This window comes from Euleptes europaea, chromosome 19 (genome assembly GCF_029931775.1).
Source record: "Euleptes europaea isolate rEulEur1 chromosome 19, rEulEur1.hap1, whole genome shotgun sequence".
Lineage (NCBI taxonomy): Eukaryota > Metazoa > Chordata > Lepidosauria > Squamata > Sphaerodactylidae > Euleptes > Euleptes europaea.
This window is the reverse complement of record NC_079330.1, coordinates 30,333,066-30,358,089: the sequence shown is the minus strand read 5'-3', so window position 1 is coordinate 30,358,089 and position 25,024 is coordinate 30,333,066. Positions and strand designations below refer to the sequence as shown.

The 25,024-nt window shown below is 44.5% G+C and overlaps 1 protein-coding gene across 1 annotated transcript in view; it reads right to left on the bottom strand.

The window, feature by feature from the left end:
• The window catches only part of BRIP1 (BRCA1 interacting helicase 1), a 189,686-nt gene that overhangs the window by 2,999 nt on the left and 161,663 nt on the right, over positions 1-25,024 (bottom strand). Inside the window, exon 20 of the mRNA XM_056865031.1 lies at positions 23,372-23,448. Within this exon, the coding sequence (XP_056721009.1) occupies positions 23,372-23,448 (77 nt within the window). The remainder of the gene's footprint in view (positions 1-23,371; positions 23,449-25,024) is intronic.

The following is a 25,024-nucleotide window of genomic DNA, read 5'->3' as shown; positions in this document are numbered from 1 at the left end:
ATCCTGCGGTATGGAAGCTTCGCCTGGCATTCAATATGAGGCATTTACATTATAATGCTCCTGCGGCAAATTCTCTGGTAGACAACCGCTGTGGAGGCCCTCTTGGCACTTCACCCAGTCGCTGGTGCTTTACAACCTGCTGGCAGGCATCCACTTGTTAATTGTCACTGCATACATGTGTGACTGAAGTTGGCATTCTGCACCCCCCACCCAAGTGTCCATGGTAGCTTGGTCCAAGTCAGTGAACTTATTCCAGCATTAATCAAGTTATACTATGCCCAAGAAGGAATAGTTTATGTGAACAACGAGGGATGTGTCCACATAGACCTCCTATTGTGTATTGATGGGCATCATGCCCTAGCCCCACAAAATTCCCTGCTTGGCCCCTCCTACGCACCAGATCATCCTCTGAAAATATCACCTTACAATGGATGCGTCAGATTCCCATGTTCTGTTCTGGTTTTCTAGGCAAGATACATTCGGTGTTGTTTCGCCATTGCATGGGAACGCATGGCCTGAGATAGTTCTGAGAAAACGGCGACTGGCCCACGGTCACCCTGCACGCTTCATATGGATGATTGGGGAATTATCCCTGGCTCTCCAGATTATTGTGTAGAACTCTTAACCAACACACCGCACTGGCTTTCAATTAGTCATGTACGCCCATCCTAAAGTCCATGCATCTACACTGCATCTTTATGATGAGAATCGCACTTCATCGAGTTTGAACATCTTGTGTTGATTATTGCTTGTGATCCTGCCTCCACCAGGAGCCTGCCAACTCTATGGATTAGATCTTTTCCCCCCTTTTTTGTATGTGTTAATATAGTAATGGCTTTGTGCCGGGGTGTAGGCATTCTGCCTCATTAGTTATGCAGTTTAACAATTGGGTGCCTGGAACTGGGCACACCATCCAGCATTACAAAGAAGAATACAAAAATCCATCCACATAATCCCTCCCGTAGCACAAAAGACAGAGGCAACAGAAACAAATTGAATTGTTGTTTGAGTAAAGGATTAAATAATCTTATCCCCTACTAATGTCCTCATGCAGTTGTGTACCATCACCACTTTTTAAAATTTACTTTTCAGCTGGATCAAATCCTTGTATTTTTGGGAGCTGTAGGTTCTCCTCAACTTGCAAACCATCTACTGCCGCAAGGCAGCAAAGGCAGAACAAAAAATCTGTGGAGTACAGGTTGGTTAAGGCTATGCGCGTCTCTCCCCCTCGCTCTAGAATTATGGATGAGCTTTCCAAAATCAGGGGGGGTTGACCACGGGAAGGAATGGGTCAACTCCTAAACCTATCTCTCTTTCAGGGTGTCCTTTGTAATCCGTGATGTTGCCACAGGCAGAGTTACAAACAGACAAGGGGCCAATTTGTGATTTGTGAATGACAACTATTCAGAGGTCCGGAAGTTTCCCCCGGCATTAATAATGAGGCATTTACATCATAAAGATCTGGCGGCAGGTTCTGACTTCCACAATCACTGAGGAGTCCCTCTTGGCGCTTGACCCAATTGCTGGAGCTTTACAACCCGCCGACAAGCAGCCGCTTGTGAATTGCCACTGTATACATGTGTGACTCCAGTTGGCATTCTGCACCCTCCACCCAAGTGTCCATGGTAGCTTGGGGAGAGAGACTATGCCCCAAAAGGAACAATTTCTGTGAAAAGCGAGGGATGTATACACATAGACCTCCTATTGTGAACTTATTGGCATAATGCACTAGCGACACAAAATTCCCTGCTTGGCTCCCCCGACAACCAGATCATGCTCTTTAAATATCTCCATACACAGGGTGGGTTTTGCCTGTTTTTGTCAACTCCCAAAACACCATGAGGAAATTTTACCTTCCCCCCCCCCTCCAGACTTTCACACACGCCTCCAGCTCAGCCGGGCCGCCCGGCTCCAAGAAGCCGTCCTGGCTCTCTTGGGGCTTTTCCATGCCGCCAGCTGGGAAGGAAGTAGGGAAGAGGGCAGGGAGGGAGGAGGACGGCAGCAGCGGCTCCTCTTCCCTCAAGCCAGAATAAGACCCGGGGAAGGAGCCACGCGCGTGCCGAACAGGCCAGCCAAGTTGCCGGCTGTTTATGCCTGGGAGGTTTCGCCTTGGATTTGCTGCTCAATAGATGCACACTTCCCCCACCCAAATTCTCAAAACTCTGCATGGGGACTTCTTTTTGAGTTTTGAGAATTCAGATGGGAAAAATGTGCATCTATTGAGCGGCAAATCCAGGGCGAAACCTTGGAGTGAGGGAAGGAAAGGAAGGATAGGAAGGAAGGCTAGGGTTGCCAGGTCTCCAGCCTGGCAACCCTAGGAGAGGTTATGCAAAGGAGGGAAAGAGGGAAGGAAGGAAAGAAGGAAGGAAAGGAGGCTTTCCCCCCACACACACACACATACACGCCTTCCCCTCCTCCACACACATACACACGCAGGCACACACACACGCAATCGGGAAGGAAGGAGGCTTTCCCCCACCCACCCACACACATGCATGCATACACGCCTTCCCCCCTCCACACACATGCACACACGCAATCAGGAAGGAAGGAAGGAAAAAGAAGGAGGCTCTCCCCGCCCCAAACACACACACAGTCACCGGGCCGTGCTAGTGGCATGGGGAAGCCCCGAGGGAGACAGAACGGCTTCTTAAGCCAGGCGGCACGGCCAAGCTGGAGGTGTGTGTGAAAGTATGGAGGGGGGAGTGCTTACCCCCCCTCCAGACTTTCACACATGCCTCCAGCTCGGCCGGGCCGCCCGGCTCCAAGAAGCCGTTCTGGCTCTCTTGGGGCTTTTCCATGCCGCCGGCTGGGAAGGAAGTAGGGAAGAGAGCAGGGAGGGAGAAGGACGGCAGCAGCGGCTCCTCTTCCCTCAAGCCAGAGCCGCGCACGCCCCCCCCCCCGGCCGCACCCCCGCACCGCGGCCTAACGCTGAGGGGGCCCCTGTCAGCCCTTCCCCTGCTCAACCCCCCTGGCCGCAAATCCCCTCCGCCATTGGCCAACTGGGGGCATGTGACCTGGCCTCTTGATGCGATTGGCTAGTATCCGCCAGCAACAATCAGGACTTTCGAAACAAAGGAAATAAATTACAATAATCATCCAACGCTGACCAATCCCGATGCTGTGGAACGCAGTCAGAAGACTGACTGAGGAAGTGACACCTGTCGGCCGCCAAACAAATTGCTGCCAAAGGGGCGGTGTTCTCAACAAAGCACGAAACCCCCCAGCCAATCACCGTTTTTGGGGGAGGAGGAAGTAGCTGTAATGGATGGGGGCAAGCGAACCGAAGCAAAAAATTCTTCATGGAGTTCTGAGCCAAAAGCTGCGCAGCATCAGGAAAGAACGGCTCAAAACAGGTTTGGGTTGATGCGGGGAAAAAGCGGCTTTTGTGGTTCAAATCGGATAAGTCATGAATAATCAAAAATTTGCACCGATGCAAACCAGACGTGAGACCGCAGCAAAGCTCCGTGAAAAATCGACCAGTGGGAGAATGTCCACTTTACCATGTGAACAGCTCATACAAGGCTAATTTTTGCCACCTAAACAAACCTATAAACCTCCCTCAGAAGCTAGTTGTTCAATTGACTGTGTGGATTTATTCAGTTATTTAAAATATTTATTTTTTATAATATGTATACATTGTTCTCAAGGAGTTATTAAAGAGCAATATCAACAAAACAGCAATAAGGAACCAAAATGCACACCAGACCATAAGTAAAATCTAAGAATCTGCATTGAAACCACCATATAATCCAGCAGGGAAAGGAAGGAAGAAAATGAACAAGCAACCTCTCAATAACAGCAGAACATAAGAAAAGGCCCATCAAGTCCAGCAGTCTGTTCACACAGTGGCCAGTCAGGTGCCTCTAGGAAGCCCACAAACAAGACGACTGCAGCAGCATTGCCCTGCCTGTATTCCACAGCACCTAATATAATAGACACACTCCTCTGCTCCTGGAGAGAATAGGTATGCATCATGACTAGTATTCCTTTTGACTAGTAGCCATGAATACCCCTATCCTCCATGAACATGTCCACTCCCCTGTGAAAGCCTTTCAAGTTGACAGCCGTCACCACATCCTGGGGCAGCTAGTTCCACAATTTAACTATTTGCATCTCACTTTTGCTGAAATGCTGGGCAAAGAAATGGTTGCAAGGGAGGTCTCAGGTCATGGCTGTTTGTAGTGGCTTCATAGACCAGCAGCCACTACATCAGTTGGGAGGGTTCTTTTTATATGATGCCAAATGCTGAACTGGGAATAATCACTTTAGATACAACTAAACATCAACATGCCCTTACCTGGGTGACACAGGCTAGCCCAATCTAGACAGATCTCAAAAGCTAAGCAGGGTCAGCCCTGGTTAGTACTTGAATGGAAGACCACCAAGGAAGTCCAGGGGGGCTGTGCAGAGGCAAGCAATGGCAAACCACCTCTGAATGTCTCTTGCCTTGAAAACCCTATGAGGTAACCATAAGTCACCCTTTGACTTGACAACACTTTCCATCACCAAGCATAAACATTTGTACTGCAAAACCAGGAATGGGTTGGTGATATTCCTGTTGGCAAAGTAATTAACACAGCAAAGGTGCACAGCCTGATTAAAGTGTAGATAAAGCTTTATTCAGGAACCAACATACTTGATAGTAAAGAGGAGAGATGGAGACAGAGTCCTAACTACATCACTAGCTGAGAGAGAGACAGAGGAAATGTAAAGTTTGTCAAGGATAAACCTTTGCCCTTCATAAGGCCACAAAGAAACCAGTTTGAGATGAGATTGAAACAATTGGTCACGTTCTCTTATACTGCATGCTTTATTGTGATATCCAAAGAGAGTTTATCCAATCACTATTAAGAAAGTTACCTGGTCACACAGAGGAATTTTATGTTAAATATCTCAGATAAAGACCCAAAAGTCACCAAACATGCTGCAAAATTCTGTTTCATAGCAGCAAGGAGAAGACATGCTATGGTGAAAGCAACAGAAGGATGAATACTAATTTGGATTTTAGATAAATCTTAGATTTTAAAATGATAATTTAATGTAACTTAATTACATCATATACTGTACTTTGATCTTATTTATTACATTTTCTTCTGTATTGTTATTTTTTATGCTGGCCTTTGACTGTAATAAAGTATAATAATAATAATAATAATAATAACAACAACAACAACAACAACAGTTTGAGAGGAGAATAGGAGCCATCCCCTTTCAACAGCCTGCAGTAATATCTTCGGAAGGGACTGTCACACAGCAATTCATTGCGCTCTCAGGCAGGGCTGTAACTGGGGTGGGGGGTGAGGAGAGCAGCCTCTGCCCCTGTGGCATGCAGAGAGGGCGGCAGAACCACCTCTCCTGTAGGTGCTTCTGTGTCGGGTAGGAAAGGCAGTTCTGCCACCCCCTCTCCATGCCACAGGGGTGGCGGCTGCCCTCCTCGCACCCCCTCGCACCCCCCTGCACCCAGGGCCAGTTCACACTGTATTTCAAAATAAAAGAATCTGAAAGCAATCACAACAGGCTCCAGGTAGGTACTTGAGATGAAAAAGGGGGTTGTGTGAGCCCCACAGAGAGCCAGTGGCAACTTCTGTAATTGTGTTGGCTGTAAGAACGGCCACTGTGAAAGCAGAAATGGGTGCTGGCCATTTTTGTGACCAGACAGCTCATTTTTCTTCCTATGCCAGTATGAGCAAGTCAACAAATAATTTTTTGGAGATCAGAAAAGCAACCATGTTATGGTCTTGTGGCGGGGGGGAACCCCTACAGTCAGTAAAAAGAAAGGTTTTAACAAAACTAAAGGGCACGAGTTGGCCAAAGTTAAATATGCTTTGACGTTCAACTGATTCCACTTGGAAAGTGAGTTAAGAAGACCCTTAAGGCTGCCCACGGAAATCAGCAGCCGTTAAAATTATTATTGACGTTTATATCCTGCCTGTCCTCTGCGAAACTCCGGTTACCCCATTTTATCCGCACAACCGCCCTGCAAAACAGGTTACGCTGAGAGTGACTGGCCCCAGGTCAGGGAGGTTGAACCAAGTCTACCTGGTCCAAGTCTCACACCTGATCCACTACACCACAATGACCACAGAAGTGCTTAACAATGTCTGGATCACACTGTAAGGTTAGAAATGAAAAGAAAAAAAAAGAGAGAGCAAGGTATCTGTTTGTATCCCCTCACTTTAGGCTGATAAAAGAGGCAGGGGACTAGAATCGCTTATTACCGTTCGTCTGATGATTTCCAAATGTTCTCGGTCTGGGTTGCATGAAGATAGAATTTCTGCTGCGAGAAGCATGTCTGACTGACAAAGAAATTTAATATCAGCTGTATTTGGCAACGGTTCTTTCCTCGCCCCCAGCCCCAAAACACATTTTGGGAAGCAAGATCAGCAACACACTGCCTCTATCAACTGCAGGCATTGGCCGGTTTGTTCAAAATACAGCCAAACTACTGAGGTTTCCCACAAATGTGCTTGAGGGCCCTCGACGATTGGGTGCCACGGTTGCTGGGCCCATTTCCAAGCAGCCTGACCAGAAGTAACAATTGCCGGTTCCGTGGAGGTAGGAATGCAACAGCAGGGAGCCAGTCCCATAATGAGCCTAGGGTTGCCAGGTCCCTCTTCGCCACCTGCAGGTTTTTGGGGTGGAACCTGAAGAAACAGGGTTTGGGGAGAGGAGGGACTTCAATGCCATAGAGTCCAATTGTGAAAGCGGACATTTTCTCCAGGTGAACTGATCTCTATCGGCTGGAGATCAGTTGTAATAGCAGGAGATCTCCAGCTAGTACCTGGAGGTTGACAACACTAAATGAGCCCCATCCATACAAAAGGAGCTGGGGCTGCAGGGGAAAGCCCAGGGCAAACGCAGCAGAAACCTCAATTGCCCCGAGCCAAGCAGTTGCAGGGGCTGCTGCTGTGACTGAACCATGGAAACGCTTGGCCTGGAAACTGTGAAAACGGCAGTGGTTTTGGGGACAGCTGAAGCAGCAGCAGAATTGATTTTTATACCCCATTTTTCTCTTTCTTTTTATGGAGTCTCAAAGTGGCTTACAACTGCCTTCCCTTCTCCTCCCAAGAAGAAGAAAAAGAAGAGTTGGTTTTTATATGCCTACTTTCTCTATCACTTAAGGAAGAATCAATCCGGCTTACAATCACCTTCCCTTCCTTTCCCCACAATAGATACCCTGTGAGGTAGGTGGAGCTGAGAGATTGTGACTAGCCCAAGGTCACCCAGCTGGCTTCATGTGTAGGAGTGGGGAAACAAATCCAGTTCACCAGATTAGCCTCCGCTGGTCGTGTGGAGGAGTGGGGAATCAAACCCGGTTCTCCAGATCAAAGTCCACCGCTCCAAAACACCGCTCTTAACCACTACACCATGCTGTCTTGCAGACACTTTGCGAGGTGAGAGAGTTCAGAGAGAACTGAGACTGGCCCACGGTCATCCAGCAGGTTTCATGTGGAGGAACAGGGAAACAAACCTCCAGTTCATCAGATTAGAGTCCGCCGCTCATGTGAAGGAGTGGGGAATCAAAACCGGTCCTCCAGATTAGAGTCGTCGTTCTTCACCACTGCAGTACGCTGGCTCTGCAAGCCTGCACCCATTCAAGAGAGACAGTGTGGTGTAGTGGTTAAGAGCAGTGGTTTGTAGTGGTGGACTCTGATTTGGAGAACCGGGTTTGATTCCCCAGTCCTCCATATGAGCGGTGGAGGGTAATCTGGTGAACTGGATTTGTTTCCCAACTCCTACACATGAAACCAGCTGCATGACCTTGGGCTCCATGGAAGAATGAAAGGAGAAAAACATGATAGATGGGAGGCCTAGTGGATGGTATGATGAGAATCTAGTTTAGGACTGCTCAAGTCATATATGCCTTAGGACTGGGAGCCCCCCAGGACAATCTCTGCTCAGATACATCCTCACATGCTTTAAGACTGTTTACTCAAAACACCCATGTTCCTTGCAGTGATAAAGAAACCGGGCATTTTTGGATAGTTTCCCATTCAGTGTTGAATGCCCTCCCTAAAAAGCCCAGCCTGCTTTTTACCGATCTTCCACAAGCCAGTGAAAAAGGGGCAGTTTAAGATCGGCACCTAGATTGGCTCCAACAACTTCTACACTTTTAACTGGTTGTGACTACTGGTTTCGTTATTGTACGGGTTCCAATCTGCATCAGCGGCTTTAAGAGCTCTTTGGGCTGGAAGAAGTTGCTGCAATTTTAAAACGAAGACGCGGGCAAGTGAAAATGCGAATCAGGCCTTCTGACAAAACAATGTGCTTGAAGCTGCTCATAGCTCTGGACGACACGGCATTGTCACCATGTCTGCCCCCTCCTAGCCTTGTACATGTGAATATGTCATTCTGTTTTGAAATCACACCCGCAACAGCTACGATATTTCCCATATGGATAACAAAGAGGGGTTTGTTAGACCCACTACTGAGGGGTCAGTGGCTGCTGTCTTAACTCCATCATAATCAGTATAAAATACGGGCTGGTCACAATGGCTGGTCATTAGAATACGGGACAATTAGAATGTTGCATTCTTAATCTCGGCATCTGGCACTGAATTCTCTGAAAAGCAAAACTTGCTACATCTTTTTTTTTTAAAAAAAAGCCGTATCTGGGTTCACTCTAATTGGACCAACTCAAAACAGGACTGAGATATTATTTTAATTGCGAGGGACAACCAATTTGAGTTTCTTGCCACCCCAATATTAATGCAATGTGTTAAAAACAGAAAGAAAACTCCCCCCATCCTGTAAACCCAATGGCTTAATTAGAAACAAGGAGTTGGAACATCAACAGCCAGCTGCTGCTAGAAATTTCAGTAATAAAACATTATTAATAAAAGTGATACGGTAGCAGAAGCTGGAACTTTAAACAGACGACATTTCTTTTGTTTGTACGGGGTGGAGGATACAGAATTAGAACTTGTGGCTAAACAAAATAATAGGTAAGACTTGAGACCTCTTAAATATGAGGACATGTAGTTTAAGGAGGTTTTGTTCAAATTGTCCCCTATACAAATGTAAGAAATAAAAGAATCCTCAAAATCCGTATTTGATTTTCTTTTTGGTATACCTCTTTCTTTTTGGTACTTGTAAAGGAAAGATAGAATTCAACAAATTTAACAGGTGTGGAATGAAATATTTTAATTGTAAAAACACATGTTTCAACACTCATCAAGCAAGAGAGAATTTATATACACAGAGAAATAAATAAACAGGGGCATGATCCAGTCAGGCATCTAAAGCAGGGGTGTCAGACTCATTTGTTATGAGGGCTGGATATGACATGTCACTTGGTCCAGCTGGGACAGGCCTCGCCAGCATAGATCAGGACTGGGGTGGGGAGGGTAGCTGCTTCAGCTGGTTCACAGGCTGGATAAGAGCTCTCAAGGGGCTGGATCCGGCCCATGGACCGTATATTTGACACCCCTGTTCTAAAGTCTCATTGAGCCTAGTGGGAAGATAAAGCTTTAAATGTTTCCCATTATATTCAACAGGGTATGTTTGCCATTGGCTGGTTCAAGGTGGAAGTGGATATTTCCCTCCCTTCCCAAAGCAGCCCCTGGTGACACTCCCTCTCCAAAACCCAAAAAGCTATGCAGGCCACAGTGCTGCAGTGAAGAGGAGAATGGGATGAGTTTGCCCCTCCTCTCCCCTCCATCAGAAGGCAGCCTGTAGAATCCAACCGGGAGCACTTGCTCGGAGATTGCTGGAAGCAGGGACAATACTACAAAAACTAGTCTTGGGGTCACAGACATGATGAAGACCGTTATTAGAAGAGCAAGGATTTGGCTGTGTGCATTCTATTATTTTATAGAATGCAGGTAATCCATGGTATCAGAGTTTAACATATTGTGGATGGAAAGCTGGAACAGAAGGGGGAACATTAAACAAATCTAGCACTTTGAAGCGCTAGAATGCTGGTGGACATTGATAAGTTCTTGCTACTCTGCGGTTAAAGTCCAGGCCTTACCAGTTCTGACCACAACAAGTGTAGCAGTTTCTACAACTGGATATTACTGGAAGTCTGTATTCTGCCACAGTAGGTTTATATTCCAATACGTAACAGCAGTCACACACACACACACCATTTAAATTTTTGAGGAAAACTGTCCACTGGTCTGAAGGCTGACTGACCTTGCAAACAGTTGCAGCACAATATCAGTATAAAAGGGGCCTAAGTTTTCTAAGTGACTACGATTGCAAATTAATACTTTGGATGCAGAGCTGGGGACCGTTCTCTGTGATAAACACAAGGAAGTTAAACACATGGCTTTGACAGAGAATGAGACCTTAGCAACCCAGTGGGTGATAAGGACCCTCCAATATTATCTCTTGCATAAACTGTTTGGTTTTTTTTAATTACAGCTCTTGCCAATCAGCACAAATCTATTACAGATGATACTTCCCGACGGTTTCAAACAATGTCAACAGCTGTATTGACCGGGTGTTACTGCCGAATTCCAAAAGATCAATGTTTTTGCATCTGTGGAAAGTCTGCTCTGGAGGACTTATACCGCTATTTATTTGAATGCCCTCTATATATGGAACCCAGGGCTAAATTTCTTGCCAGGTTGGTTTCTTGTCCGAGTGCTGAAAAATTAGTATTTTTATTAAAAGACTCTGATGGATTTGTTTCTTATATGACCTCCCTGTATGCTCTGGCGGCAAAGAAAATAAGGTCCAATATGGTTGCTAAAAGAGCTGATCCTTTGAGTGATTTTAATGGTTCCTAGGTCTCATTGGCCGATTGGGACACCGCTGCAATTTTTCGTTATTATTGCACTGTATGCATCAATTTAGCATAGTTTTATTATGTATATTTATTATCAATCTAGCATTTTATTAACCTAGTATTTCCTTTTATTATGTGTTTGTGGTATTGTTGACATGCTTGTAATGCCTAAGGCTATAAGCAAATAAAATTATTCAGTACAATTACAGATGATGTTCCTACTAGACAGCACTGTGAAGGCCTGGAACAAAACAGGACAACTTGGGGGGAGGGAGATTTCCCCTATATTTTTCCCCCTAGGACTTTGGAAAATGTACATTTTCAAAATATACATTTTCAAAATGTATAATAGTGTGAAAAAGTCTGAGGATTTTTCAATTTTCCAGTGGGAGATTTCTGGAGAACACTGGAAAAAAAAACTGAAATATTTCTCTTTTTGAGTGCACTTTAGGGTACTTGGCTTATGTACCCAGCCATTTCTTACCCAAGTATTAATCCAGTTAGGAAGTAATCACACCTTTTGTCCACTGACAATGACTGGCTATTACCAGACATTGCCAGGTGCAGTGAATCATACCTCCAACTCCTCTTTGGGGTATAAATATTACCCGTTACAATGGCAAAGTGTGAATGTTTTCCTTGCCTCCAAAATGTGAGCCCTATACGTGTGTGTACAGTTTCCCTTTGCTTTCCTTATGAAAAACGCTGGTCGTTACTCATTCCACAGAGCTGCCTCTCTCTGGACCTTGCCCCCTGGATCTGTAAATATACATTCCCCCTGGGAACCTCCAATCCTTATGTCCACCCCCTCATACCTTTATTTGCTTAATTCTGTATGTAACAGAATTTGTGTGTTTTTCTGTGAGTGTGTATATGAATGATTATTTTTAATCAAACCATTAAAACTTATAAAAGCTTCTTTCTTGGGAACCTTTTCCACTGATTCGCTCATCTGCGTAAACATAGGTCTCCTTAATCTGTTTTAGGAGTCAAAATAAACAATTTACCCAGGCACTAGACATGAGAAGGCACAACTAGCAGTATATGGATCATTGGTTCTTGTGGGTTATCCGGGCTGTGTAACCATGGTCTTGGTATTTTCTTTCCTGACGTTTCGCCAGCAGCTGTGGCAGGCATCTTCAGAGGAGTAACACTGAAGGACAGTGTCTCTCAATGTCAAGTGTGTAGGAAGAGTAATATATAGTCAGAAAGGGGTTGGGTTGAGCTGAATCATTGTCCTGCAAAAAGTATCAAAGGTAATGTGCTAATCATTGTCCTGTAAGTATCAAGATAATGTGCTAATGAGGGTGTGGTATGTTAATATGTGGTATGTTAATATAACAGATCCCCAAGCCAACCTTTCTCAAACCTCTACCAGTCTCCTAGCTAATTCCCCCCAATAAAAGGAGACCTCTCTATTCGGCGTAACATCCGCAGAAATTTACATGACATAAATATGCCAGCTAGTACACTTTTATATACTAACTAAACTATAAACGATGCATTTTATGTTCTTCAATCAGTAAAAGCAGCTTAGGTTTGATAGAAAAGTAAGTATTATATATATTTCAATTTTCCAAAAAGTTATATTTTTTCCACACACAAGACGGAAGGGAGGTGTTGTTGTTTTTACCCCATGGCTTTAAAATTTCTGGAAATTTTACATCTCTATGCGCCAGATATTTTGGTATTTATATACTGCCTTTCTATTTAAAATAAATACTCAAGGTAGCTCACATTAAAAGTCCAAATAAAATCAATTTTAAAAACAACAAACAGCAACCACAAGACGCCTGAAAGCCGTGGGGGGGAATTTTTAGTAAAAAAGAATTTATAGAATAAAAAAAAGTTTCCGGCTGGTTTTGGAAAGAAGGAAGTGGTACAGCACTGGGGAAGATCATAAAGAGGGAGAAGCTTGCGGTTTCCCCACTGTGGGTTCCTGCCATAAAGTTTCCTCAACCAATCTCGGAGCATGAGCTGGCACATAAGGGTGGAGACAATCCATCAGGTACCTTGGACCCAAAGTGTAGAGCATGCTGGTTGTTCCCAGTATAGAGCAAAATGGCACCTTCTGAGGTTCTGAGTCTGCCTCTGTATGAGTTGCTGCTCCTTCAATCAGGACATCTGCTTGAAAGAGAGGCTGAAATGGGGGAATGGGCTCTTCGGTGGATGTATAATTTTTGTTCTTCCACAGTCTAAAAAAGGAAATCTTTTGGGGGCGTGTTGAAACGTTGCCTTTGATTTTAGTTTAGGAAAAAGTGTGCCTGAGCTATCAGAAATTGGGGGGTGCTATACTTAGCATTAAGACCTCAGTTCCCCAAAAGCCATGGAATCATACAGTATTATGTCTAACACAAGCATTCAATTGCCTCAAGATCTGTTCCCGGTTAGCTAATAACATTTCTCCTGTATATAAACTAGTAGCATTTGTTTTTATAGCAAAGGTTTTTTTAAAAAAAATGTTAAGGGCTTGTTACTTTGGCTGATTAGAGGTCAGCTGTTGAGGCAGTTGCTTTTTTATATTTAACAGGATATTGTTTTGCTCCTCGTCTTGCCACATTTGGCAAACTTTTAGCTTAATGCGCCTTTCGGGAATACCAGTCTGACCTCAATCTGAGTAAAGCCTTAATAGTCGGCGTGAGGGATGCTCGCAGGAGGTGGCGGTGGGCATTTTCCCCCTGCAGACTGTATATTTGTTATCGCATGTTAATCAGATTCATCATTCTTTTTAATAAAGATTTCATCTGCCACGCGAATGCATAATCGGCTGTGTCTGAGCGACTGTCCTTTTGTCTTGAGCAGATTACGAAAACTGTATTAAGCGTCATCAGGCAAAAAAAAATGACAACTTTATTAATTTGTCTTTTATGTATTTTCCAGCAGACTGGCCCTCATTATTATGCAAACGCATTACGCAGAGCGGGGGACACAGAAGTGGCTCATTAACCTTTTTCTCTCCTTGGTTTGTAACAGATTTTGTATTGAGGCGTGTGTGGCAAATAATTGCTAATTACGTGGGCTAGATTTGTACAGTTGATGTCTTTTCTTGTTGGTTTTTGTCATATGCTTGGAGAAGGTAGCGGAGCACCATCCGGAATGGCTGTGACGAGGCAGAAGCAAGCCTTGTCTGCTGGAAATTATACTTGCACTGTCCGCCTTCCAGTTTTCAAGCTCGCCATTGCACAAAGCATAATTAGGACAGATCAGGATTATTTTACAATGGACGGGCTCATGAATAGCTTCTCCTTTTAAAAAGAGATGAAAATCAGTTGTCAAGATAATTAATAGAAATACCCGTCAACACATACACACGCACAGTAGTAATGCGTTGCCAATAAAAGTAAGATTCAAATCTCAAACCCAGCTGAACAGTGAAGGGTTTTGCTCCTTGATAATTGTGAGATTCATTGTCTCACTGTTTTCTATCTCACTTATTCCCATAAAGTTTGTGTTATTTTAACCATCTGTCTTTTGTTCCTCTCCAAACCTGTTAATATGATTACCTGTGAAATATGTAAGTGCTGAGAAAATTAAATGTGCAGATTTGGCAATAATCTACAGTTCGACAACTTTGCCCCTAAGTGCGTAATTGGTTTAAACCGGGTTGTGCTGCATACTTATCCCATAGCACATCTTCTGTAATCTGTCTGCCAGCATAGCTGATAAGACTTGGCCACAACCGAAGTTTTTGCAGCACCAGAAATGAAATCCTGATCCGTTAAGGTTTTAGGTAGATTTAGGCTGATAATCTGGTTTAGGAAATTGGGTGAGTAGACAAATCTAGGAGGAGACAAACCGCTTCAGAACGATGTGCTGAAAATCCATTGGATTGGCTTAGATTTTCTAAACAAACTGTTGTTGACAGCATATTTATATCACTCGTTTTCTGTACTCAAGAAGTGCCCATTAATCCTGTTGTCAATCTTAAATTGTTTTTTTGCTCTGTGTGCGCTCTTGCATTCTTTCTTTGTCCTGGGTGTATGCATTCAAAACAAACAGAAATACTAGAGATTATTAGGATTGTATTTATATTTATGGGAGCAGGGGAGGGTAACATATGGAGCTGTAATTTTTAGCAACAGCCCTACGTCTGCCTCACTGGCTTGTTTCAGCCTTAAGCTTTGGGGAGTCTCTGTGAGGAGGGGGTTCCATAGATGATTAAGGTTGAGAATGGCTTTTGGCCTTTGTAAAGAAGCATGTACACAGGAAGCTGCCTTATACTGAACCAGACTCTTGGTCCATCACAATCAATATTGTCTACTCAGACTGGCAGTGGCTCTCCAGGGTCTCAGGAAGAGGTTTTTCACATCACCTACTGCCAGATCCTTTAACTGGAGATACCGGGGATTGAACCTGGGACCTTCTGCATGCCAAGCCGAGGCTCTACCTCTGAGCCATGCCCCTTCTCCTGTCACCACCAGTCCAGTGCATGGTCACCTCTAATATGGGTTGGCTGTGCTTTGTTGTTTTGGTGCAAAGGGAAGTTCCCCTGATGATGTTTTAAATGCAGAAGTGAATGGTTTTTTTTACAAGAGGGCTTCTTATACTTTTTCCACACACTGCCCCTTTTCGCCTGAGAATTTTTTACACGACCCCAGGTATATAGGGTTTTAAAATAAAAATCTAACATTTACTGATAATAAATCATAAAGAAATTTATTTTAAACTTAAAAAAAAAAAACTCGCGACCCCTATATTTATTTACGCGACCCCATATGGGGTCAAGACCCAGTTTAAGAAGCTTTGTTTTAGAACGTCTGACCTTGTTAATAGGTTCATAATTGGAAGGGCCAGAAGCCATTTCCCTAGGTTGTTTCAAGGATGTTTACCTATCAGCGTCTTTCCCACCCATTCCCTCAGAGAGATCATCTTACTTCATTCTAACTGATAGCAGAATAATCTTGAAGTAACTTTGAAGACCTAGGAAGCTGGATTTTTTCCCTTTTACTTATGCCTTATGATATTCGGTGTGAACCCTGTAACACATATATGCTAGAGAAAGCTGTGTCAAGTTATGTGCCACATTCATAAGACACTGGTGAATTCCTCAAGAGCTGAAGGACCAGTGGTCGAAGAATGGTCCACATGGCATCTCCATCTCTCCAGAAATTTATCTTCAAAGGCAGAGTGAACTGTCTGTCCAACATCAGAAGTGCTTTGCAATGCACCCAAACCTTGCATGTATCTGGTCTACCCACATTTGCACAGTTACATGAGTTAGCCTCAAAGTGAAGCAGTGGAGAACCAGATTTAGCTCTCACCACCTTTTAAGATCTGAATCAGCTTTGTACAGGTGTTTTTTTTGGGGGGGAGGGCTCATTTTTGTATCCCCTCATCTTATTTGACCAGGTTTGCAGAAAGGTCTCCGTCTTTGCTATCCTTTTGTAGTTTTCATTTCAGCACTTGAAATAGTGTGGGGTTTGGTTTTCTTAGGGTTTTTCCTTTCCTTTCAATTAGCTAATGAAATTAAGAGAACATAGATAACTTACTAACAGCGCATTCCTGGGCTTTCGGCATGGGGGAACGGTGGGGAGGAGACGCCACTGCGGCGCCTCCTAACCTGTTTCCCCGGTGCCGAAAACTTTAAAAAAGCCTTTAAAAAGCTTTTACATTTTTAAATGGGGCTTTTCGCCTCATAGAGAAAAGCGAGGCTGCGCCTGCTAAAAAGTAGGCGCAGCCTCACTCTTCTTGCCACCAGTGTACCCGGGGCAAATGGAGACCGGAGGCTGCCTAATGGCAGCTCCTCCCCCCCGGGACACCGGAACGCCCCTCGGAAGGCTGGCGCAGGCCTTTACACTGGTGGGACACCAGCAGAAGGCCCCGCTGGCGTTCTGGGGTGGCGCTGTCATGGCAGCAACCAACCACGCTGGCACTGGGGCCACTAATGCTGTCGTAAGTAGCCTGGGTGCCGCCGCAGGGGACCTGAAGCCTGGCGCAGCGCCTACCGGGCCTCCTAAGGGCTTTCACCCTCGAGGCTCAGGAATGCACTGTAAGAGTCTGTTTTGGGAAGAGGGGTTCGTTGTGTGGCTCTCAGACCCACAGCGCCCATATACTGTTTGCATAAAGCTTTGTTTCTGTGACCGTAGGTCTTGCCTAGGCAGCTAGCAGGAGAGGAAACAGGTGCTCTGATACAGCTGAGGAGCTGGACAGTCACTCTGTTTATGATGGTATCCTTCTCATATTGGTACTCACCCGCTGAAACCACAGCCCATTGCTTTGTCTAAACCACAACAGTCTAAGGGCTAAATTACTCATTACAACATGCAAACCCACCATGGAGACCTGTAGCCATATAGCAGCTGCCAGTTCTCAGTGGGAATGCCACAGGGGCCAGACTTGGATCAGGACTGTGGCACGTGCAGCCTACGACGTGGCAAATAATACCCCGGTGCCATTTCAGCTCAGTAAAACAGTACATGGGGAAGGCAGGAGGCCCTCCTCATCCTGTAGTCCCAGTCTGAATTGGGCCCCTGTGGCGCTTTTAGATGGGGTTCCTTCTGGGAACTCGCAGCTGGAATGTGGCTACAAGTCTCCATGGTGGTCTTGCGTTTGTTGCAACGTGTAGTTTGGCCTAACTCTCTAAGGCAGGGGTGTTGAACTCAATTGTTATGAGGGCCAGATATGATATAAATGTCACTTGGTTGGGCTGGGCCATACCTCGCCAGCCTAGATCAAGAGTGGGGGAGGATGGCTGCCTTAGCTGCCTCGTGGGCCGGATAAGAGCTCTCAAGGGGCTAGATCCGGTCCGTGGGCCTTATGTCTGACTCCCCTCCTCTAAGGTTAGACAGCTTTCCAAGAGGAATCTTTCTCAGCCCTGCTACCAGGCCAGCCTTGCCCTCACCGTTTTACTTTCTATCAGACGGGCAGCCCATTCTGGGGGGGGGGGTATTTCCGCAGCAGCCTGGAGCAGCGCACCCACGCGGCCGCCTCAGAGGCTTCCCAGCCATCATGGAGGTGAAAAAGGTATTTAAAAAACAGAAAAAAGGAAAAGACACTCCATTGAGAACATCGAAGCTATGACACCAAAAAAAGGTGTCATAGCCGCTGGGTGAGGAGGCGTTCCTGGGGTGAGAGGGGTTAGGAGGCTGACTAGCGACAGCTCTGCCCCATGGAACGCCTCCCCCCATGCCGGCGTGGGCATTCTCTTCTGGGATTTAGTTCCCGGAGTGGCTGCACTGGTGGTGGGGGCCGGTGGAGCTCTGCATCCGGGATGCTGCCGTGTTTGCCCCTGCACTGTTGTAGGTGCCACTTTATTCCACGATAAAGTGGCACCTATGCCAGTGTGGGGTCACACCGGCGCCTAAGGAGCTTCGCCCCCCCTTCAGGATTGCAGCCTTAGAACAGAAACACAGAGCGCCACATTTTAGGAAATGGGTCTTTTTTCCACTCTTGGAAGTTTCTTTCTGAGGTCAATGCAGCATGTCAACAATGTCTGAAACTGTTTACAATAGTCTTTCCTGTATCTTTTCCCCTCATAAACATACTACACCATATAATTAAAGGTGTTCTTCATGCCAAAAGTTAGCGGGTTTTTATTATATATTATTGCAGACGTCTGTCTAAATGTAGCTTTACAGCAGAAGGTCAAATTTCATGTGTGGAGCTTAAAAATATCATGAGAACATGCTTTTTTTTTTTTTTTTGGTAATATATTTTGCTCAGATAGCTCAGAACTCCCTTTATGGGAAATACAGTAAAAGACATTGCCTGTTTCTTGTTCCCCTTTCGACAATGCAAAACCATCTTCAACTTCATTATATATTATGTAAAATTTCACAAAGCTCATTTACCAAATTATGGCACTGTGAAATGGCAACAAATACCACACAATGTTCCTTCAGAACCAAGGCTGCAAAGGACAAGTTCCACCAAACTAGGTCAAACCTAGTTAAACTGAATGCCAGACTCCCTTTATTCCTGGTAAAACCTCAGGTATATTGCCAAGATCACTTATGATTTGAACCACCTTGTGTTTAAATAGTGGTTAAAAGATGGGGTGGGATTTTTAAGACATGATTATGGATGGAAGGACATTTATCTGTGCTAGTGGTTGTAAATACAAGCAGAAGGCAATGGTTATTCTGAATAAATGTATAGGACAACGGTATGATCTTGCATACTGTGACAAGAAGCTGAGAGTTTGACAAACATTTTGGAGAGAGGTCCAAAGCTTGGAAGTAGCCAATGAAGAAAGCCTCTGAGCATTAAGATTTGATGCACAGAAATCAGGATGAAGACACTGTTCACAAGGGAATGTGTGGAGCACAACAGGAAAGAAACTGTGAACATGCTCATTAAATTGTGGAACTCCCTGCCCCAGGATGTGGTGATGGCTGCCAACTTGGAAGGCTTTAAGAGGGGAGTGGACATGTTCATGGAGGAGAGGAGCTATCCATCGTTACTAATCAAAATGGATACTAGTCATGATACATACCTATTCTCTTCAGTATCAGAAAAGCATGCCTATTATGTTAGGTGCTGTGGAACACAGGCAGGATAATGCTGCTGCAGTCATCTTGTTTGTGGGCTTCCTAGAGGCACCTGGTTGGCCACTGTGTGAACAGACTGCTGGACTTGATGGGCCTTGGTCTGATCCAGAAAGGCTTTTCTTATGTTCTTATCCAAGTGGTTTACAGCTTTTTGCACTGCAAATGAAGACTTCTTTCCAGGTCTGGATGCACAACATCTGGATTCCTTCAGTTCATAATATACCACTGTCTTGAGGTCTTACAATGCTCTTCAGCTATTTGTACATATGGAGAACTCTTAATAACCATCCTCAATAAATAACTTGCTATCTCCCAACCTTCTAGTAAGGAGGCTGATTTCAGTGATATGGGATATTTTTTATCAAGATGAGCAATTTTTTCACACATGCCTTTGTACTGAACTACAAGTGTTCATGTGAATAAGTCGTGGCCCATGAACTCATGAAGCTGCCTTATACTGAATCAGACCCTGGGTCCATCAAAGAACATTGTCTACTCAAACCGGCAGCAGCTCTCCAGGGTCTTAGGCAAAGATCTTTCACATCACCTACTTGCCTAGTCCCTTTAACTGGATATGCTGGGGATTGAACCTGGGACCTTCTGCATACCAAGCAGATGCTCTACCACTGAGCCACAGCCCCTCCTCATGACAACTCTCACAATCCCCAGTCACCAAGGCCAGGTGGATGGGTTTATGTCACTGAAAGAGTGACAGCGAAACATGTGACAACACTTTCCTCTCCATTGTCATCCAGGCACGGGGGCGGTGAAGCAGCCCCCAGCAATGTATGAACGTTAAAATCTTTGGAAGAGAGTGCACTTGCCAGAGCCATTGGTCCTCCAAGCTCTCCAGACTCTTTCCCAGGCACCCTGCTGCCAGCACCCCTTGGTGCATTGAGCAGGGGGTTTGACTAGATGGCCTGTATGGCCCCTTCCAACTCTATGATTCTATCCTCTGCCTCCCTGTGTCCAGCCATCGCATGCAGTGTGGTTAGGTGCTGGGAATGCACGTGTGAACGAGAAGGACAGGGAAGGCAACAGCCAAGAAGACGACAGCCTTGGCCACCTTCACCTCTCATCTTTTCAGCTGTAGCCCCAGTACTCTGGAAAGGGCTCCCTGAGGAGCTTCCTAAAGCCCCCCCCCCCAGCCCAAACTTCTGTCCTTTCAGAAGCTGTGTCCAGCAGCTCATCTGAGAGGGCATTTGGGGCCCTGAGGTTAATCTTTTTGGGACCTTGCATTTTTAAGACGGTAATGCTGGTAACGTTTTGACATGTTGATATTAGCTGTTTTTATTTTATAGTTTAAGATCTTGCGATTTTAAAAACGATTGGTTGTTAGCCACCCCAAATTTATTTATTTACTTTATTCATATTCCGCTTTTCTCCCCAACTGGGTCCTAGAGCAACTTACAGCATTCTCCTCTGTTTTATCCTCACAACAACTCTGTGAAGTAGGTTAGGCTGAGAGTGTGTGATTGGCCCCAGGTCACCCAGCAAGCTTCCATGGCAGAGTGGGGATTCGAACCTGGGTTTCTCAGACCCTAGTCTGACCCTTTAACCACTACACCATGCTGGCTCTTAAATGTAGGAGAGGTGGGTTACACATATTTTAACAAAACGAACAAACAGCAAACCACTTTTGAATCTGGAGGGGGTCTTTCAAAGCCTTTCTGATACAGTCCACTGGCTCTGTTGTTTGAAGAAAAAAGGTCAGCCTTGACCTGGATAGATAGTCCAGGCTAGCTAGCTCTTAGAAGCTAAGCAGGATTGACCCTGGCAAGTATCTGGAGGGGAGACTTCCAAGGAATACCGGGGCATGATGCAGAGACAGGTAACCACCTCCGAACATCTTGTCTTGGAAACCCCACCTGGGCTTGCCATAAGTCAGGTGTGACTTGACGACCAAAAACCAACCAACCACGTCCAAACATTGCCCGGGGTGACGGGCACAAAGAGCAGCAAGAATATTTCAGTAGGCAAAATGGAGATGGTTAGGAAGCAGCAAAAAACACAAGCGAAAGAAAACAAAAACTTACCAGCTATTTTAGGCAGCGTTTCACCTCTGTAAAAATTGTGGTACGGGCCTGGCCTTGCAAGTTGGGCCTCTCAGCGTTTCCCTCCTCAGCACGAAATGGTAACATAAATATAAACTAAGACAACCAAAGTATCCGAATAAGCACAGCAATAATTATTTTAAGAGGCTCTCTCGTTGCTTAACACGCTAATGAAAATCATGGGGTTCAACAGAAATAAATTAGTAATTGGACTGAAAGCACAGGCGCATTTGGACCAATATTTTATGCTTAGAAATTTACATCACCATTGGCAATGAAAACATTTATTGTATTAAAATAAAACGAGTGGATCAACCTGCATGCATTACACAGGAGGTACATTTTCATTCCCTTCAGCTCATGGATCCAGTGATGTTTGACAAACAGAACAAGTACAAATCTTAACCTATTAAGAGCTGTGGAAAGGCACTAAAAAGCTGCAGCCAAAGAAAACGGCCACCCTTTTCCTTCTCACTAGCAATTTATCATCCATTACATGTTAAGTTTGGAGGGGCTGTTTCCTTCATTTATTGAATAGGAAGTTTGCCGCAGGTGCCCCAGAGGTGCCACACTCACCATTTCAAATAAATATATTAACATTATAAAAGTATTACATACCAAAATGAATTACAATTCCCCATACACATTTTGAAAAGGCAGCAAATCAAGAAAAGGCTTACCGCACTGTCAGAAATAAACCTACAACCCACAAACGAGAACTACATTTAGTATTTGGGGGAAAGCAAGTTCCACATTTGTGGAGCAACCACCAAGAGTACAGCCCATTTCTGGTGGGGTTAGGATCTGTAATCTCAGAAGTCCCAGACCACAGGTTGTAGTTCCTCCCCACGCCACTGGAGTAAAGAACCAGACCGATATGGCCTTTGTGTTCTAAATCACGGAGTATATTGAAAAAACACTTCTTAGGTGAGCCAATTTTCCTAAATAATCTGAATCAGTTCATCAGAAGACTTATACAGATATATGACTACAGCCGCAACAAAAGTGGTGATTGCTACAAGATGGAAGTCAGAAGAACGCCCTGGTCTAGAAGAATGGAAAGACAAATTAGCAGAATATGCCGTGATGGCCAAGTTGACAAATCGAGTGCAGAAGAGACCCAGTGAAGAATTTCAAAAGAACTGGAAACTGTATTATTTATATGAGATGTGAAAGAGGCATAAACTGTGAGTGGTGAAAATGAAACATGCATACTCAGTACAAAAATCAGCTAGAAAAGTAATTAACAGAAAGCATTGATTATAATTGTGTTAGCAGTAAGAGAATCTAGCAAGTCCATGACGAGCTTGCAAAATATTAACTTTTTAGAAAATAGATAAGTAAATAAGTTGAATATTCAATTAATAAAGTCAGAATAGTATAATAATAGCAAAATACTAGTATCTGTTTTACCCAGGTACAGAATTAGATTGTTTTTTCTTGTAGACTAGTTGTTAGGCTTTAGTAGTTTGTTATGTTGACTTCGTAAGTTTGCAGTATATTTGTTTTGCTTATTTTTTGAAAAACTAAATAAAATACTTATGAAAAAAAAGATAATCTGAATCGGTAATCTTTAGGCAGCTTCCTCACAAGCGGAAGGGGATGAGGGAGAGGAAAAGACCTTCGTAGTCACCTGTCCACGGCTCTTATGAGCAGGGAAGTACTGCAAAATGTGACATTTTGTGATGTGTTGAGCGTTTGCTTCCACTTGTGAAGTGATATGGGAGCCACTGCGGCCACGGATCCTTTGCACACCACACTGAAAGTTCAGGGTCATGTGAGGGGAGTCCCTGCCTCGGCCTCTTCCCAGGCCTCTGTCACCCCACTTGGAAATTGTGCAATTTGAGCATGACGAGAAGATGGGCTGTGGGCTGCCTCCTGCATGACCTCAGATAGCACAGGGAAGAGCGAGGCTGCAGCTCCCCGTGTTGTAAAGGCAACACTGCAAGGGACCCTAACCTGTAGTGAACTGAAGTCACACCAGAATCGCTCTTAATTAACCTGACATGAATTATGCATCATCGCAGCGTTCCAAATTCAATAAAACTACCACTCTACTCATCAACTCTATCGATTCTTTGCAGTTTTACCTTTCCATCACTGACGTGGTCATCTCTGTTACTAGCTTTCCTGATTCTTCGTTTATATGTTCTCTGTACCTTCAGCCCTTCAATAAATTCAGGATTTGATTATTTTAGGGTTTGCTTGATTTAGAACCAATGGTTTTAGTACAGCCCCACCATTATTCAAGTTATTATATATTTCAATGACTTGTAACAATTTGGTTCTGGTTTTGAACAATACAACAATTGATTCACGTCCCACTATGTAATAATAAACAAGATGCAGCGTGTCCAGAATGTTTTGTGTGATTTTATTTGAACAAGCTTTGGAAGAGAATTGCAGATATAAAGGGGCCATTATTTTGCTGTCTGACATCAAAGGACCCGACCAATACACGGCAGCAGTTAGAAGGAATATCACCGGGACCTACTTACTTACAAATCCATATGTACATTTGCAGCAGAAATAAAAGACTTCTAAGAACACCATATCCTACAAATATGTTTTTACAATCTGCTCTATTTATTAGCAAATGATTTCTTGAGGAGACAAATTAACAAACCAAAATAAAACTGGTTTGTTCGGGGTTACTCTAGCAAATCATTCTAACAGCTGCTCCTTGCTTCATATGGCAAGTATTTGTATCATTGGGGTTTCCCACAGCAAGCAAAGAGTGAACAGCCGCACATCCTTAAACACCCGTGTTTCCATGAGCAGCAGTCCTGATGGGGCTACACTTCCCAGAGGCATACAAAGAGTTGCTGAAAGATGCAACATTGTAGTTCACACTCTTTTTCCTGTGAAGAAACACAACTTCCAACAAGTGACTAACAACCGTTTCCCACTGTACATTACCAAAAAATGTATGCATCCAGAAGGTTTCCCTGATTGCTAAGAAATGCACGTGCTTGGCAAGATGTAGAGGTGACACTCATCTTGTTCTGTTTATTTTCCCACCTTCTGGTCTGTCTACCAGACAGCACAGCCAATCTGCCATAAAGGGGACAATGTTCTCTGCACGCTAAGAAAGCAAAAACAGCAGCAGAAGACTAGTTTTTCCTGCCACGTGGAAACTTTTAAATACCGTCCATACCATCCACATGGATGTACCTTGTAAAACTGGGTTGTTTAAAGGGATTCTGTGGCCACCAGACTTTACCAGACAAGATTTTGGGGAGCGGGGGGAGGGGAGGAGTTGGTGACCGCAAAAGAAAAAAAGGTTGGATCCAGAAGTAGATTTCTACAAACAGGAGGAAGATTCCTGCTGATTCCACTGTAGATTCACCCTTCGTGGTGCTCTTCGGGGGTCCCTTGTTGCCCAGGAGCAGCATTTGGGGGAGCCCTTTGGACTGCAGCCCAATGGGGGAGGCAAAAAAGTCCCATTCTGCTGATGGAAATCCCTTCCACCGGATCCAATCCATGGGGTCTCTCTCCAAACCATCCATGGCCTATGTAAGCGTTACATTTTACAGTAACAGAAGTTTGGAATTTTCCCGAGAAAGATGAAATTAAAAAACAAATTGGGCTGTACTGAATTTATCCTAACACTGCATCTATCCTGATTTTAAAGCCCCCGTTCTTTCTGGGGATAGAACAGGTGGTTAATGAGACACGGCGATCCCACAGGAGGAAGCCTAGTTCATTCGTTACAAGCAAGAGAGCTTTCCTTAGAACATAAG